This window comes from Sordaria macrospora, chromosome 4, assembly GCF_033870435.1.
Source record: "Sordaria macrospora chromosome 4, complete sequence".
Lineage (NCBI taxonomy): Eukaryota > Fungi > Ascomycota > Sordariomycetes > Sordariales > Sordariaceae > Sordaria > Sordaria macrospora.
Genome location: NC_089374.1, coordinates 2,966,912 through 2,984,172, shown reverse-complemented (window position 1 = coordinate 2,984,172; position 17,261 = coordinate 2,966,912). Strand labels below are relative to the sequence as shown.

General features: G+C 52.7%; 6 protein-coding genes across 6 annotated transcripts; 3 read left to right on the top strand and 3 right to left on the bottom strand.

Annotated features, from left to right (window-relative positions):
• Positions 1-2,436: 2,436 nt before the first annotated feature.
• SMAC4_00081 (uncharacterized protein) lies at positions 2,437-6,849 on the top strand (the record flags this gene model as incomplete). Its single annotated transcript, XM_003351491.2, has 4 exons — positions 2,437-2,528; positions 2,744-4,878; positions 4,932-6,186; positions 6,236-6,849. The coding sequence occupies 3 exons, from the start codon at positions 2,437-2,439 to the stop codon at positions 4,988-4,990; spliced, it is 2,286 nt and encodes a 761-aa protein (XP_003351539.2). The 3' UTR covers positions 4,991-6,186; positions 6,236-6,849.
• An 83-nt stretch (positions 6,850-6,932) lies between these two features.
• On the top strand, positions 6,933-7,736 carry SMAC4_00080 (uncharacterized protein; the record flags this gene model as incomplete). The annotated part of the gene is made up of 1 exon (XM_003351490.1): positions 6,933-7,736. One exon carries the CDS (start codon positions 6,933-6,935, stop codon positions 7,734-7,736), a length of 804 nt encoding a protein of 267 aa, XP_003351538.1.
• A 473-nt stretch (positions 7,737-8,209) lies between these two features.
• Positions 8,210-9,985, bottom strand: SMAC4_00079 (uncharacterized protein; the record flags this gene model as incomplete). Its single annotated transcript, XM_003351489.2, has 1 exon — positions 8,210-9,985. The coding sequence occupies one exon, from the start codon at positions 9,983-9,985 to the stop codon at positions 8,354-8,356; it is 1,632 nt and encodes a 543-aa protein (XP_003351537.2). The 3' UTR covers positions 8,210-8,353.
• A 558-nt stretch (positions 9,986-10,543) lies between these two features.
• Positions 10,544-11,781, top strand: SMAC4_00078 (uncharacterized protein). The gene is made up of 3 exons (XM_003351488.2): positions 10,544-11,032; positions 11,177-11,291; positions 11,405-11,781. The coding sequence occupies exons 1-3, from the start codon at positions 10,753-10,755 to the stop codon at positions 11,691-11,693; spliced, it is 684 nt and encodes a 227-aa protein (XP_003351536.1). The 5' UTR covers positions 10,544-10,752; the 3' UTR covers positions 11,694-11,781.
• Positions 11,782-12,063: 282 nt separating this feature from the next.
• SMAC4_00077 (uncharacterized protein) lies at positions 12,064-14,178 on the bottom strand. Its single transcript, XM_066089377.1, has 2 exons — positions 13,585-14,178; positions 12,064-13,502 (listed from the first exon to the last, which is right to left on the bottom strand). The coding sequence occupies exons 1-2, from the start codon at positions 13,761-13,763 to the stop codon at positions 12,485-12,487; spliced, it is 1,197 nt and encodes a 398-aa protein (XP_065946869.1). The 5' UTR covers positions 13,764-14,178; the 3' UTR covers positions 12,064-12,484.
• Positions 14,179-14,522: 344 nt separating this feature from the next.
• On the bottom strand, positions 14,523-16,916 carry SMAC4_00076 (uncharacterized protein; the record flags this gene model as incomplete). The annotated part of the gene is made up of 5 exons (XM_003351486.2): positions 14,523-14,844; positions 14,904-15,995; positions 16,052-16,318; positions 16,380-16,690; positions 16,820-16,916. 5 exons carry the CDS (start codon positions 16,914-16,916, stop codon positions 14,749-14,751), a joined length of 1,863 nt encoding a protein of 620 aa, XP_003351534.1. The 3' UTR covers positions 14,523-14,748.
• Positions 16,917-17,261: the final 345 nt, after the last annotated feature.

Genomic DNA, 17,261 nt, shown 5'->3' with positions numbered 1-17,261 from the left:
TGTGTACAATATTGGTGTTGGGAGGGCAACGGGTGGTTCTGCTTTCAGGTTGTTGAGTGCCTTAGTTCGAGCTGGCGCCTGGTGACTTCCTGTTGTTTTTCTTGACAACCTGAAGGCATGGATGTTTTGCCCGTGGAAAAGAAACCTTTCTCGGCTCCCCCTTACAAGTCGCCGCGTTCAATGTAACGGCCCATTCAAGGCTGTAAGGGTTCGTTTTGACTGCTAGGTTTCTACTCCCTTCTCCCCTTCACCTCCTGATCTTGGGTATCAGCCGTCTAATCCACCTTGACCGACGGTATGTGTCCGCTGTGTCTTTCCTCTACAAGATTGTCTGGTTGTCTACATTCCCCGTACGGCCCATACTGTTTTCATTAGACGCGTTCAAGGTGATATTGCGGTGATTGGAAAATAAATGGCATTGGTTTTTCACATATTTATGCCCTTGTACGCTCGAGTTCAATGGCACAACACAGGAGATGGAGTCTGGTGACTGACTGACCAAGTGACTGACTGCCAGTTGGAGTTGTTGATATGGCGTAGGTAGGTTCTAGTGGTTCACTTGTTTTCTTTCGCAAGTCACCACGTACGTTAAAGGTGACTGACTGTTCTTTGAAGGTTGTTACGGGGCAAAAAATATTGCCAACATTGATTGGGCTTTGCACAAAAACGCGTCTCGACTTCACCTTGCTGGACTTTTGTACGCGGTCGTCTAGGTAACTTAGGTATCCTACATCCTTTGGCCGACCCACTTTTCCTTCTTCTTGATGATAACCTGCCTTCAAAAGTTCCCAAGAGACATTTTGCCATGAGTCGGCTGGATACTCGCCTTGAAGTGTCTTACTATGCTAGACGTGGTTCTAATTTTGTTGCCATACTAGTCGGGTAAAAGGTCTTTACAGTAGGTTCGTGGACTTGAGAACCTTGGCCTACGCGTCAGGGGTTGAAGGACCTCTGACACTTTCCGCCCATGGGAATGGACGCGATTTTAGACCTGGCGAGTAGATATAGCGTGCTCTCCACGAGTATCCATTCAATTCAGTTTTAGGCCACGTGTATTTACTTTTTATGGTGGAGAATGGACCGGAAGCTACCAGAGCTGGCAGCGTCCCAGGGCCTTCATCCGAACTTTTGATGGTATTGTGCTTGGGCAGGAGCCCAAAAGATCCCACACGCAGCCCATTTCCCACAATAAATTTGTCTTGGTTCCCATGGAGAGCGTGACCCTTTGTGATTTCTGTTTAGTTACCCTTGATTCATCCTGGGAGAGGACATCTCTAAAGCAGGGTGGCGGGACTCAAAAAGCTGGGCCATCGAACGCGCTTCAAACATCGGACGGACACTCGAAAATTTCGTAATGCTTTACTTGAAATTTTCAAGAGTAACCAGCATCATGGAAAATGGCATGTCTGAAAGAAACAATGAAGCTCGGTTTGGGCTTGTTTGTGTGGTTTTGCCTGGTGAAAATTTGAACAAAGTGTTGGGCGTAGGATCGCTTGGGGCATATCGCCCCAAAAGAATTCCTCACATTGAACACTTCTTCCATCAATACCCCCCAGGGCGTTGAGAGTAAAAAAGAAATGAAAACCAAAATAGCCTTAATGACAAAGAGCTTGACTATGTGGTTGATACTGGTGCCAGCAGCTTTAATGAAAGCTGCTCTGAGCCTGAAGGCAGATCTCACCGTGATGCTGTGGCCGGAAACTAACGTGGCTGGATGTATGTTTCACGTATGGCAATAGTCCAGTATTGAAAGATCACGTTCACGTTGTCCTGTTTTGCCTCCCAGGCAATATCTAGACCATGTCTGTGACTCGTCAAGATCACGATCCTGCTGGTGCCCATGGTCTCCTGGCCAGCAGGAACCAGGCCGAGGACTAGGCGACAGTATACTCGGTCTCCATGTAAACAAGCCCCGTGAATCTGCTCTCACCATACTTTCAACATCATGCACCAGAATCAGGCCGGTACTTTCACCTCTACTTGCCGCCCCACGCGAGCCCGGGTACCTTCCAAGCAGCCCCCCATCTTCCTCTCCCTCCCGCCCGTCCCCACAGACCATTTTCACTGCCAAGGTACGACTAGGAGACCTATTGTAAACCTTATTCATTCAACTGTCCCTCTGCCGCATAATAGCAACCCCTTCACTGAAACCACCCCGCCCACGTTTGGTGTTTCTATTCTCGAATTCGACAATACGTTCTGGCCCCCCTATCTCTCCCTCGACCTTTTAAAAGACTTCCTCGACCAACACTTGTATTCCCTTTGTAACAATCGCTTTCTACCTTACTAGATTTCGACCGATTCATTCTGAGCTTCCGTCGTCTTCGACATCTAGTCTTATTCAAGATCAACGAACTCAAAGCAACTACTTGCTACTACAAATTTCGCGTAACCCGCCAATACACCACATTCTCCCACCTTTCCCTCACCGTCATCATGGATAAGACTGCGTCTAAAAAACTTTCCACAATGGCTAAGACTGCGTCTAAGAAACCGTCCGCCATGGACAAGACTAAGCTCAAGAAATGGTAAGTCCTAGTAGCAAACTACGCGTTCCCTTTCGCACCGGTGGCAAACATCCGGCCCTCAACAAGATGGAGATGAGATTCTTCCGTAGCATCAGCACCACAATCACCCACTTCTTAGTCTACTGGCAGTTGGGCGCTCCTGTTTCTTCGGTCCCTCCTCTTCGTCATGGGAAATCCAAACCTACTTAGCATATCACTAACTCATCACCTCGTAGTATTCTCGCCATCGATCTTGGCAGCACCGCGCTCCGCGCCGCCTTCGTTGAGTGCGAAGCGCCCTACACTTACCATCCGATTCAAAACAGAGATGTAGACGCCGTTCGACAGTTTGGCGCACCCGTTACCTGCAGGGGCGACTTTCCGGTGTCATGCTGTCCCCTCCGCGAAAACCCCTTTGACAAGATAGGAGCGGATGCTGTCACCGATCCTGGCCAAATTTCTGCCAAATATCTGATGTACATCCTCGCCAAGGTCGATGACTCGGTCATGGCCGATTACCCTCTCCCGGCAGACATTCTGGCCATGAAAGACGACGATTTGCTCCTCAGTGACTGCCGAACCATCTTGGCCAAGCTGTTTTCAGGTCTGAAAGACCACGTGGACGACTTCACTGGGAGAAAGCGCCTGTGTTTTGACGAGATTGTCCTGACGATTCCCAGCCAGTGGAACGCAACTTTCGAGAATGTTTACACGTCCATCATCGAGGACGTTTTCAGTTATGAGAACGAGGACGGCGAGAAGATGAAGAAGGAGGTCCACTACTGCGGCGAGGCTGACGCGCTGGCGCGATATGTCATCCTCAACGAAGAAAATGAGCTTGAAGACTGGGAGGTTGTCCTCTTCCTCGACTTTGGAGGCCATTCCATGTCTTACAGCCTGATGGAGCTGAAGAGAACCAAAAACACTGGAGGCTCTGGTAACTCCAACATGACCTTCTTTGAGTTGGGTTCTGGCGGCTGTGCCGGTGGAAGCGAGATGTGGTCTCACCAAGTCCGTCAGTTGATTAGCGAAAAGCTCGAGGACAACGGAGTATCAGACCCTCATGGAGAGATAACCTTCCAGCTTCTTCAAAATTTCAATACCAAGAAGGGTCAACATCTCATTCCGAACATGGAAGATGGTGTGATCGGCCTTGCTTCCGAGGATGAACAAGGTGCTATCGCGACCACCGTTAATCTACCACGCAGGGAAGTCAAGCGCTGCTTCGACGCGGCGCTTAAGAAACCATTCGCAATGGCCAAGAGGCAGCTCAAGAAGTTGAAAGGCTTTAGTCGAGACTATGAGATCGGCGTCGTGGTAGCCGGAGGAACTCTCATGAGCACCACAGCAAGGAGAGCAGTCTTCGCCGATAGCGCTATCCCGGAAGAACGGATCAAGTATACAGCCGACATCGATGTCATCTGGCTTTCATCGTGCAACTGCCACGGCGCAGCATTGGCCCACGCGAAGAAGATGACAGTGGCCCAGTTCTTCGCGAATGGCGCCGTGATTGCTCTCCAGCGAAAGGTTGGTCGCGGACGCGATTATGCTTGGGAGCATTTTGCCTATCTCCTGGTCGGGAATGATAAGAAGTACGTTGCGAGCGTATACAACGCATTCAAGGGCACGCAGATGAGGCTCGTCTGCAACCCCACCTATTTCGAGGAAGATGCGGCAGACAAGAACAAGCAGGACAACGTGCCTGAAGACATCAGCGAGTCGGACCCCAACACCAATGTCAAAATCCCTATGGGGGATTTCTATGACCTACACTACCTTGGTTCCCAGAGGGCAGGAAGGCTTATCATCGAGGCATCCTTGACCTCACCAAGCGGCACTGCATCACCGGAGAGGACTCTTCATGTGTCTATCAGCCACAAGAGCCGACGAGACGCTCCAAAAGTCAAAGTCGACGAGCTAAACCTCCCCCTATGCCTCGACCCCGGACACAACGCTGTTCATGTTGACATCGACACGCTCGGCTCAGAGGTGCGCGATGAGCAAGCAGAGCTGAGGCAGCGTGAGGGGGAGACGGCAGATGGAAATTCGGGATCCAGACCTAGTAGTTCTAGGAAGAAGTCAGCCACATCAAATGCATCTAGAACCAAACGGAAGCGGGAGGACACAGATGCTGCTCCTGACCAACCCAGCAAGAGGCCACGAACCCGTGCCGCTCCTGGCTCCGACGACCATGTGCAACTTGACAATTATGGCCCCCCTGGGGCTGTGACGAGCAGCAAAAGAAAGGCGACTGCTGCCCCTGAATCTTCCACAACAGCAACGAAGAAAGCGCGGATTGCCACCTCTGCTAAGCAACCCAACACCAAGAATATTCCTGACAACAATCAGTCAGATGAAAACACCCAACAAGGTCAGCTCCAAGAGCAGCCGGCCCTAGAGTCCAATGCCGCCCAAGATAGCGAGCAAACCGAGGAGCAGCCACAAGAGCGCTCCGATACCCAAGATGCGTCTCAGCACAATGACGAGGAGGACACAAATCTCCATACCGATGATCAGCCTGACAACGAGCTGGATCAAAACCACGATGCTGCCGCCACAGAGAGCAGGAGCAACAACCAACAACCATCCACTCCCCCCTATGTTTGCCCTACGTGCCAAAAGACGTTCGTAAGTGCAGCAAACCTCAGGCGACACAGCAAGCTCCACACGGGCGAAAAGCCGTATTCATGCTCAAAATGCGGCATGAGGTTTTCTCGAGGGGATTATTTAAGGGAGCACACTAGAGCACCTGGTGGATGTACCGGTCACCAAGGAGATTCTGGAGATGAGAATAACGATGGCGTGAGCACGACCGGAGCAGATGAATCGGGGGTGTCGAATATGCACAAAGGTGCTTCACAGGGCGAATCTTCGGCGGCGGCGGAAGAGCGCCGTTCCTCTGAGCACAACAGCTCCAACAACAACTCCAACCTCAACCCCAACAACAACGGCAATACCTCCCGTTCCACTCGAAACCAAACCGCCGAAAATGCCAGGGGGGCTACGGCCACAAGGGACAGATCCCATGCCCCTACTGCGACTGCCGACCGGCCGGCAACAACCACAGCAACAACAACAACAACAACAACACATACCAACAGCAGGTTTGTCCCAAGGAGCAGCCCGCCTAAGAGCCGGAGGAGGCACCAAACGGAATCTCCTCCGGAACAACGTTTGCAGCCCCAGCCCCAGGCTCAGGCCCAGCCACAGCCCAAGCGATCACCTCGCAAGCAACAACAACAAAAGAAGAAGGCACCGGCGGTTGCCTTGACAACAGCAGCTACGCGGCAACAACAGCAGGCTAGACCTCAGGCTCATGCCGGGTCATCACGGTTCCAAGCCCAAGCCCAACAAGCCCTCAAAATCCTCCAGAAAGATGAGGAGAAGATAGCGGATTCTATCACGGTCAAGATCTCTCCTGACCCTCCTAACAGTTCTCTGGCTGGTCAACAAGTCGTTGATGAGGATGAGGCTGAGGAGGAGAAGCAGGATGAGGGCGACGACGAGGATGACTATGACAACGGCGGTAATGGCGGTGATGACGACGACGATGGCGACGATCATCCCTCAGGGTCTGGAGATCTTGGGCTTAGGAGGATATTCTTTTCTTCCATGGAGCGGGAGAGGGAGAATCTGGGACGACCATCTTCACCTATTCTGGGGGAGGAGGGGGGAAGCAGTAGCCGTGTCAGTGGCCGTGGCAACAGCAATGGCACCACCAATGGCAGAAGCAGTGGCAATGAGGGCAACGCAGAGGAGCAAGACCATATTCCCGGCCCTCTGAGTATTTCTCGACTTCAGCGGACAGTCCAGGCAGAGGTTCGCGCCTCTAGTTCTCCACAGAGGGCGCACGGCGGTAGTAGGGCCGTTGGCGCCGCTGGGAGGAATAAGGAGAACCGGCGGGAGCAGATAATTGGGACCGGGACTGTGGCTGCGGCTGCGCCTCAAGTCTTGACTGAGGAGGGAAGCCGACGCAGACCTACCAGAGAAGAAAAAGGCAAGGGGAAGGCAGTTGACGAACCTGTGCCCAAGCCCAAGCCCGCTACCGCTTCCAGGGCAGACCCGCACCCGCTCGTCCCGCGGATGTTTTATGGTCAAGTCTCCTCTGGCTTTGCCTCTTCCTCTTCCTCCGGCTTCGCATCTTCCTCATCCTCTGCCCCCGCCCCTACCATCCCCAGCACCACCACCACTACCACTACCGGCACGTCCGCCAGAGCATCCTCCTCCACTGGCACCACCATCCCGGCCACTCCACGTCCTACAAGGAATGGCAGAGGCAAGGCCCAGGCCCAGACCAAGGCCAAAGAAACTGTCACCACCACAAGACCCCCCCTTCCCCTGAGAACTTTTGCTCTCCTCGATCCTCTCTTCCAGCGCATGCCCGCCCAACCAGCCAACCCCGCGGCCAAACGAAAAATCACCAACATGTTCGACCCTGTTGCCTCCAACATCGACCTCCAGCGCTTGATAGCATCCACGGCGCCTTCGCCCGTGCCTGACTGTCACGAACCCACCCGCCCAGCGGCAGCAGCAGCACCGGCACCGGCAGCAGCAGCAGTCCAGCCCGCAGACATTCCGCCGAGCGCTCTGCCCAGAAATTCTTCTGCGTCGAGGGCTGGGACGGAAGTCAACGGGGGCCGGGAACGGGTCTTGGAGGGGGAAGGCTCGGATGGAGATGGGGATAGTCTCGACCGAGGGAATGAGATCCTGCACAGTGCCAGCAGGAAGAGAAAAGTTAGGGATGACGAGACGGCTGTTCCGGTTGCGGAGAGCAACGATGGTAGAACCAGGGCTAGGACACAACAACAATCCCAGTCTCCTCGACCTCGAGAAAAAAATGAAGATGAAGATGAAGGTTCACAGCGAGCCCGCAAAAGGCAAAAAAGAACAGGCGACAGCACAAACAGGTGCACCCCCACGGAACACAACTCCTCCACCCTTTTTCCTAATCTTCGTCCGGCGCCCGCATCTGTGTCTGTGTCTGTGTCACCCGGACCTCAGCAGCAGCAGCAGCAGCAGCAGCCAAGAAGGCCCGCTTCTACTTCCGCTTCCGCTTCTGCTTCTGCATATGGTGCCGCTTCTGTTCCTGCGTCTGTTCCCGCTTCCGCTTCTGTTCCTACTTCTGCTCCTGGGGCTAGGGCCGGACCAAGCACGAGAGGGAAAGAAGGAAAGCGAGCAGGAGAAACTTCGAATGCGCAGAAGAACAAGAAGAGAAAGAAGCGCTCTTGAGGGCGGAGCTTCTCGTTGGTGTGTTTGTACTTGAGAGAGTCAGAGAGGGCGCAAAAAGAGGGAATGAGTTATTGAAAGGGGGGATGATATGAAGGAAAGATGGAAAGAGAACGTACAGTTCACGGATTTGTTTGCTTTAGTTGAGATTGATTTGCTTTTGCTTTTGTTGGTTTTCTTTTTGCTCTTTTTTACCTCGTGTGAAAGGGGTTGGCTGGATAGGGAGCATATTTGTTTGCATCATAAGATGCTTTGTTTTGGTCAGTTTCGTTGCTCGTTAGACATTTTCTTTGCTCTAGAGAGTTGCTAGTTTATTAGCTTTGCTTGTCCAGACAGACAGATCTGTGGCCGAGGTCTTTGGCGATTCGATTGCTCTTTCCGGGATTTGGTATAATACAGGTTAGCGCAATAACATTAATTAGCTAGAGTTAGAGAGGGGGTGTCGTGTTCTAAACATTAAAGGTATTATTTACCAGATTCTTGCTTCCCGTTCATCATCGCCCATCGTTCTTTGCAAATGTAAACAACTTCCCCATGAGTGACGAACGCCCGTCTTTCCAGGTAGACCAACCCCTATCATCTCGATTATTTACCTGGTACCACCACATAACTCCTTGTCATCAATGAACACACTTGACCTCCCCAAACCCCTTCGTCCACCTCAAACTCCCCATTATCACCACCAACAACGCCAACCCCCCACCCACACTCGCCCCGCCATAAACATACGCATTCCTCCTCCTCAACGCGGCCAACTCGACCGCCCACGTGCTCACCGTCGTCAAACATCCGCAAAACCCATCCGCCACCCCCTGCAGCACCTGACACCCCACCACCCCTCCGCCAGGAAGTGACACATGCTCCAAGTCCCACGCCATACCCAGCACCGCCGTGCCCAACATATTCACCACAAACGTGCCCAAGGGAAAATTAGGTAGTCGCCCGTTGAGATGCGCTGACGTGTAAAAGCGCAGGAGACACCCCAGGGGAGCGAAGACGAGGGCGAAAGTTGCTGTGCCGCGCCACTTCTCATTGACAGAGTCGTTGAGGATGGAGAGGGAGTATCTGTCAGGCGGCCAGATGCTCAAGAAAACGGATCCCAACCAACATCCGAACCCAAGCAAGACAGCGAGGCGGTCGAGGACTTTGCTCGTGAAGCCGTAGGGCAGGGTCAGATTAAACCTTAGGAAAAGGGGAGCGATGGCGATGGCGAGGTGGGCCCCCAAAGATAAGCCGGAGAGGGAGAGGGAGATTGTGGTGATGAGGACGGATAATATTGCCATGAAGGAGTAGCCGCCGTTTCGAGAGTGCATGGTAGGGGTATCGGGCGAGGAGGAGGCAGAAAGGTCGTTGGATAAAGCTAAAAAGATGTCTCGGATGAAAGACGAAAAAGAAGTGAAGGAGCCGCAGAAACCGGTGGCGAGACCAATGTAGAGCGGGATGGTCTTTTTAAGAGCCAGGTGGGCCTTTTTGGTTGTTGCTGGATCGATTTTGGGTTCGACCGGGACACTGCCGGTTTCTTGGTCATCGCTTTTCTTACTGGGAGCTGGGTCTTGGCCCCAGTCTGACCTGAAGAGCATGCGGTCCTCGGCTAGAAAACCCATGACCACGCAGCCGGCAAAGTTGGGCCATATTGATGGGAAAATGATGGGTGATTGAGGGTAATTGGAGGTGAGGGCTTGGAGGCCTAGTCTGGCGAGGGTGCCGAGGAGGGAGAAGAGGATGAGATAGGAGACGGTGTAGAGTTCTGTGGCGAGGCGGGAGACTTTGTGGCTTTTGGCGATGCCAGTTTGTTGCTGACCCTTTTCCCTGTCGTAGTCTTCTGATGACTCGGCCGCTTGTGGTTGTTGTTGGTGGTCAACATGCCGAAGTTGTGATTCCCGTCTTTGTTGCTTTTGCTCCCGGATATAATCCCTATCACGACTCCTAACTTGTTCTAGAGTCTCATGGCGTGTGATGGGCTCTTCGTCTGGATTCTGGACAGGCGATATATTGGATGCTTCGAGGTTTGCATAGTCGTCTGGAACATTGTAGTTGACGGGAGATACAACTGAGGCACGACGTGAAGAGGCACGAGAGAAGCGGCGTTGTGGTTGTGCCTGGTGGTGAGGATGAGGATGTAACTCTGTCCCGGTTACATGTTGTCCATCATTGTGCCCGTGGTTGTGACTGTGGTCGTCGACGAGGTTGCGGTCAGGTGAATCAGGGGGGCCTCCTCTGTATCCCTCGGTATTACTTGGGGCCGCCGTCATCATCACTATCACCCAATTCACAATATCGATAAGGGCCGTCCAACAGTCCGTGGGGGAGAGATATGGGATGCTACGGCAGATGGAGAAAGACGATCCCTTGTCAAAGGGCCCCGCACCCCACTTGATCGTCCTGAATGCGGAGACCGTCCCAATCATTGACAGAGTGACCTTCCCTGTAAGGTACCTTGCTGTCCTTCCCCCTCTTTGATGACTTCCAATGTTCACCATCTGCAGTCCCTTGAAACCGAGTGCTGTTGCCAGAGTCGAGGTTCAGTTCTCTCTAGGGACTCCAGGTAATGTGACTAAAGGATTCAAATATGAGTTAAGTTGTGTTATCAGTACCGGACCCAAACCCGAGTCCGTCGTCTACAAACCTCACGATTACCCGAGACAAAGACACAAACACCGGCCCACTCGGAGTGCTGAGCAGAAGGTGAGTTGCTGATAGATTCGCGGATAACAATGGAAAAGCTACGCTAGAGAACTGAGTGCAACCTGCCCGAGGGAAGCTCCAATCCCACTCGGAAGACGGCCATGGGAGCTTCGTGCCATCTCACTCGCCGGAGTCGCCCTCTCAGCTTCGGCCCAATCCTACTCGGGGCCTGTCTCTGTCTGATAGGAGCTTGAAGAAGACCGGGACAAGACAATATGTAGGACCGGCCACTTCCTCTCCTCAGTTTCGTGGAAAGTTAGACCGTATACTTTCTCTCTTTCCTCCCCCCTTCTTAGTCCTATACCTCAGCTCTTTGTTGTCCAAACCGCCCATCATGACTTCTCTACCACCCAACGTCCACATCTCCACGCACCCCTGCCTCGTGGCCAAGCTCTCCCAGCTTCGCTCCAAGTCCACCAGCGCGCGAGACGTCAAGAACCTGATCCACGAGATCTCTCTGCTGCTTGGATCGGAAGCCCTCGCAAAGGCCATGACCACTAGCCCGGGTCCCCAGGGAGAAACACCCCTCGGGTTTACTTATGAGACCACCACGGCGTCGCCGGGGGATATCAGCTTGATTCCCATTTTGAGGAGTGGATTGGGCATGGTTGAGGGTATGATTCCTTCGTTCTTATTTATTTTTACTTATTTTATTCTACCTTTTGCTTCCTATCTTCTCTTCTTGTACTGCTCTCGTACTCCATTGTTCCCAGATTCATGACGAGTTAACTAACGACTCCTTCTCAAAACAAAAACAGCAATCCAAACAATCCTCCCCCAGCCCGTCCCCGTCCACCACCTCGGTCTCTTCCGCGACCCCATCACCTTGGCTCCAGTAGAATACTACAACAACCTCCCCAACCATTTGGCCTCGTAAGTTTTTTTTTTAAGTTTTTTTTTTTAAGTTTTTTTTTTTTTTAACCATCCAACCTTATCCCCCACCCCCCCAAACCCCCCAAAAGACTAACAAATTGTATGTAAACCAGGGCATCAAACGAAACCCCCTCCGACCTAGCCATCATCCTCGACCCCATCATCGCCACGGGCGGCACCTGCGCCGCCGCCATCCAGACCTTGATCGAATGGGGCGCCAAGCGGGTCATCGTTCTTTCCGTCCTTGGTGCTGCGGAAGGTGTCAAGAAGGTTGCCGAGGAGTGGCCTGAGGGCACGGAGATCTGGCTGGCGGGCGTGGATCAGGAGCTGACGGAGAAGGGCATGCTCAGACCTGGGTTGGGAGATGTGGGGGATCGGTTGTTTTTGACGATTGGGAAGTAGGTGGTAAATGGGAGGTATATGTAGCGGGGGTTAGGTACTTGTGGTAGTTTTGGGTAGTTATTGATGGCGTGTGATAACTCGTTTATGAGAAAGGCTGTCTATATATGTTGTGTTGAGTTTATATGTTCGTTTCCAAAGTTGCTAAGCTATGTAAGTACATATTGCGTAAACATTAGTTTGGAAGTCTTTGTATACTTAATCTTTTTCGATGGGTGCGTACATGTATTGTCTCTCTTTCGAGGGCTCAAACATTGCAATGGTTGTGGGAAATCATTCGTCTCTACATAGTTATAAGCCGAGCTACACTGTTGTTATTCTTCAGGTTCAGGCGAATCACCACAACAACCAACTAGAAAAGAATCATACCTGATGCCGAGCTAGACCAACTCGACCAGATGACACGCATCGTTTAGATCAACAAGGCATATTCACACACAATCTTCACACAGCGCGGCGACCTTTCAGCTCTCAGCTCTCAGCACGAACGGTTAACCACAGAGCCGTCTATTCCGTATAGGTAACCGTTACGAAGCCAAGAGAAAAAAAAGGAAGTATGCATTAAGAGCTAGGTCTACAGCCCAAGAAACAATCCTATCCCGTCCCCCAAACGCCGCCCAGGTATAATAGTTGGTGCCACATATGAAACCCACCTCTTCAAAAATATCAGACCATCAAACACCCACACACAAAGGATAATGATGAAGATGAAGACAACAGGAATTGAAGACCGAGCCAGCCCTCCATACAGCCCGTGAAGTATCTCCCCAAGTCGCGCTCGTCCACTAACACTGCTAATGCTTCGCGGGCCCCTGTTCCGTCTTCCTCTTCTGCGCCCTAATCTTCCAGCTCTCCTTGATCGCCGTCGCCGCAGTCAGGAGCTCCGCATCCGACACGCCATCTTTTATACTCGCCATGACGCTGGTGACCGTACTCGTATGGTTCGCCTCATTCTTGTCATCGCGGAACCTGAACAGCCGCCACCGTCCCTCGGCATCCAGACAGCACTCCACCACGCGGTCCTGCAACGGGTCGCCCAGCGATTTCAACGTTTCCCACTCGTCCTCGGCGAGGTAGAGCGGGTCCGGGAAACATTCGTATTTGTTGGGCCCGTCGTTGCCGCAGAAAACGTGCAGTTCCGCCTGCGGGACCGAGTCGTAGTCTGTGAATTGCTCCGGAAACCCCTGGTCCAGCTCGTCTTCGGTGGCTTCTACGAGGGGGAAATTGAGGCGCAGGCGGAAATCGAGCGTGTTCTCGTGGGGCGCTTTCCACTTGAGAATGTGCGGGTCGGTGCCGAAGTGGTAAGGAGTGGTGCGGCACGTGAAGATGAGGCCGTCGCTGTCGTGTTTGAGGGCCGGTATTACCTCGCGGAACATGGTCTCGATGCCGTATGAGAGCTCCATGCGCTTCATCTCCACCTTGAAGGCCATAAAGGGGATTTCCTGCGGGAACTGTTGGAGGAGCTTCTTGTAGGGTTCGTAAACGTAGGCGCGGAAGTAGCCGAGGCGCTTGTCAAGGGGCTTGTTGAGGAGCTCGGCCTTGTCGTCGAGCGCGAGCAGGTCAAACACCAGAAAGCGAGGCTCTTTTCGCCCGTTCGTTCCAGGGACCGTGTCCATCACTAGCTCGCCGTCGATGAGGGTGCCCCGGTGGAAGGCTTGGACGTCGTTGGGCATGGGAAAGTGCATGCTGTTGCGCGGGAGAAACCAGTAGTCGTTTTTGCGGTCGATCAGGTACTGGACTTCTTGGTTTTCTTCGTCGACCGTTAGGTAGAGGAGGTAGCGAATGCCGTCGGACTTTTCGCAGACATAATAGCTTTTTTACGTACGGGTGGTTAGCCAGAAGTCTTGACATGCGCAGCTGCACAACAAAGAATCTCAGATGGGCACATGCTTACTCCTCTCTTCGCAGTTCTTCTAGGTGCTTGCGAGCAAAGCTAACAGGTTGCGCTCCGGGGAAACCAATCGAACTCCTCCCAAGAATCCGGGCAACTTCTTCTCGCAGCGAAATGGCCAGCTCGCGTGGCGCTTTGATGCCAGGTTTCGCGATTTCGGCAATGGGCCCTGGTTGTTCCATTGTGAGGGCGGCAGCGAGAGCGAATGGTGGACGACTAGACGTGGGCGGTGGTGATGGTTTGCGACACCTGTCGAGACCGGCGTTGTTTATTATAGATGGCCGTGATATGTCGTATGTTCGAATCAATATTCGTTGGTTAGAGGGGTGTCGTCGCGGAAAGAAGAATCGAAATAGTGCCGAGTGGTGAACAATGGACGGTAAAAGTTGTTGATCTGGTGTTGGAGGCCACGAATTAGCAAGTCCCGTCGACGAGAACGGGTCGTCATGAACTCTTGAGCGTGGCGCTTATCTTATCGCATTCGCATCCCCTGGACGACGCGCTGTAAGTGAAATGCCAACAGGGACAACCTGAACCTCCCCAGACAGCCTTCCAGGTTCCTCCAGTTAGTGCATCCTGGAAGTAAGGCAAATGAACGCGAAACTACCGTCGTCGTTCACCATTTCTATTTGGATATATAGCAAGAGCAGATTTTACACTCAAGGTCACAATATAGGTTGAGCAACCTCGAATACAATGCAGATCTTGCATTTGTTGTCCCAATCGTAACCATTTTGGCCTATGCAAGGTACGGGTGCACTGACACCTCGAGATCCCCTGAAGGAAGTGTGGAGCCTGCCCGTTCGACGTCCCTTGGAGGTTGTTATTGTTGTTGTTGTTGTTGTTGTTGTTGTTGTTTAGGTAACCAACTGCGACCCGTCCAGCTTTTACTCAACATCACTGCGACAGAGAAACAAAGGTATAAAGATCATAAAACGGGCCTGTTTCCTATCAATGCAATGACTGTCATTATGCTTATTCTCGTCTAAAAGTAAGATTCCCGCCCCGTCGTCTGCTAACGACATCGTCATCAATACAACAAACAACCCTTTTGACATCTCCTGAACGCCTGGAAAGTTGTCGGTACACTTTCCACATGATAAATCATTCGTCATGACGTCTCTTAATATGAACCCATCGACTGGGAGAACGAACCGCTTTGTCCGACTAGGACTCGCTAATCTTGTTGACCTCCGCCTTTGCTTCTTCCCAAGTCTCCTGGTTCTTCTTTGCCCACTCAATCTGGCTCTTGGCATACGCCAGCTACAACAATAGTTAGTATTTAATCATGATGGGTATACTGCAGATCGAGGTTGACTTACCATATACCGCTTGAGGTCGTCCTCCTTCTCGCGTTGGAACCTCTTGAGATCCTTAAGAACACTCGCGCTCGCGTCCTTCACATCCTTGGCCGATGCAATCTGTGCTTGCTCCAGCTGTACGATTGATTCCCTGGTCTTTCCAATAGTGTCACGTCGGGTCCTTTCAGGGTCAACGTCCACCACTCCTTGAACCGCATGCCGAATTGGTCCGAAGATCTTGTTCGTGATAGAAGTGCTCGCCACCTTCTTATGACTCGGGCTACCTCCTGTGCGCTCTGGCGCCCCGATTTTAGCGGATGGTGCCTGGGAGAAATCGCCGTGCGTAGGAGGAAAATCCGAATCGATGGATGCAGTGTCCTCGCCACTCCCGTCCCTACGGTGTTGCACAGGCGGTTCCCTCCTAGGGGACTGAATCTGCTGGCTACTGCTGAGATATTGGTCGATCCTCCTAGCCTCGGCCTCACTTCTCTCCAGCGATTCCAAAAGGGCTTTCTTTTTGTTGAGTTCGTCCGTCGTCATCTCTTGCTGGACTCTCTTCAGAACCCTATAGCGCAGTACGTTCCGTACAACCCCAGCAAACTGCGCATTTTCACGCATCGGTTCGGCAAAACTGGCGCTCAGCGAAGTGGAAAGTTCTTCCGTGGCAATGTATGACGAGTCCGCCGCCTGTCCGACCCTCTCGATGGCCGCCGAAACGGTAGGTGCGGTCTCTGACAAAGCAAAGGCATTGTATCGAGCGCCGAGTTCTGAAAGGTCAGAGGCCAGCGAAGACAGATGGTTCAGCGTGCGGCGGTTCACCTTCTCTATCGGTCCAGTGAGTAACGATTCGAGGTCCTTGATGGAGGTCTCAAAGGCAATGAAATAGGCGTCCAAGTCTTGCTCGGTGAGGACATTGGCGTCAGGCGGAAACCGAGTAAGAGACCCAGGCGCGGCACTGTCGAGAGATTGTGCCGGCAACGTCTTCAGCTTGGCCGAGGTACTTGGCACGGGAAGGAAATTGTGTCCAGGGGTCGGGTTCGCGGGATCCAAGGGGGGTGCCTTCAAGATCTGCTTCGGGATAGACGACACAGGATGCGAATGTAGAACCTCCGTCTTATAGCTGCGTTAGCTGGCTGATTTGCTGCGTATCAAAAGGCCTTGCGACTTACCCAGCTCGAGTTTGGGTCCAGGAACCGCCACCATACACCATCGGTGCGAACCTGCTCCATGCGTCTACACCGGTTTAGGAAAACAGCGAGCATGCGCTTTCTTAGGTCAATTATCTGCTGGTCTTGTTTGGCATTTGTTGGGTTGGCAGCATAATCGGCCATAGTATGTTTCTCTGGTATGGGGGGAATGACCAGAGTAGGGTGCAGTCTCGTAAGGGCGTCTCTTAGCGACGCAAACTCGGAGTATCGCCGGCGAACGGTCAAGTCCTAGACAGAGAGACTGGTCAGCGAACACAATGCCAGCTAGTTGAGGGAAGCCGAACCTTACTCCAGTCTTGATGGTATACACAATAAATCTTCCGCCGCTCTCCTGGCTTTTGCCTGCCTCAGTAATCAAAATGGGTAGCTCTGGATTTTCGTAGAGCATCTGCTCAATCCTGCTGTCATAGCCACCTGGCTTACGCCGTGGTACAAGCTCGCCGTGGGCTTGGTCATCCGTCTCGTCATCGGTCGCAACGTCGCTTGCTTCCCTAGGGTAACTGGGACCCGGTACCTCGTCGTCGTCATCAGCATCCGAGGGCGTCAGAGGAGCATCGTAGCGAGCATCTTGGGGTGTTGGGAAGCGAGCGTCTACAGAATCTATCAAGGACCAGTCGGTATCAGCGTCATCGTCATCGGCAAGTTCGCCCAGGGATATTTCATCCAACTCGTCGTCCATGGCCAGCGGAGATCAGGTTCAGAATGAGCTGTCAAGATGGTAGAACTCACAGTCGCGAGCGGTCGGAGAAGCGGGATTGGTTGAGGAAGCGAAAGAGTCACGACGCTCAAAGCTCCCATAAGGGTTGTTGTCCTCGTCGTTCCACATGACGCAACGTTTCCTTCTGGCCTTGAGTGGACGGTGGCAGAAGAATCAGAGAGTTGACAGGACGGCGCAGAGTCTAGAACCTGAGACGGGATGTGGCAAGCAATCAGACCGGGGCGAGAGACGAAGGTAGTGTAGACAAGAGACGCGGGTTCGCGGGACCAGGACCAGCACAACGGTCAAGGTTTTCGAAACCAGAGGTCGAGGGCGGATTTGGCAGACGGATAAGTCGAGCGCCACAGACGGGAGTCGCGAATTAAGGTAAAGGCTGAAGGTGGACGTAAAGTTAAACGGAGTCCAAGAAATGGGGACGGCGCATATGTAGTAAGTGTGAGTGGGCGTATAATG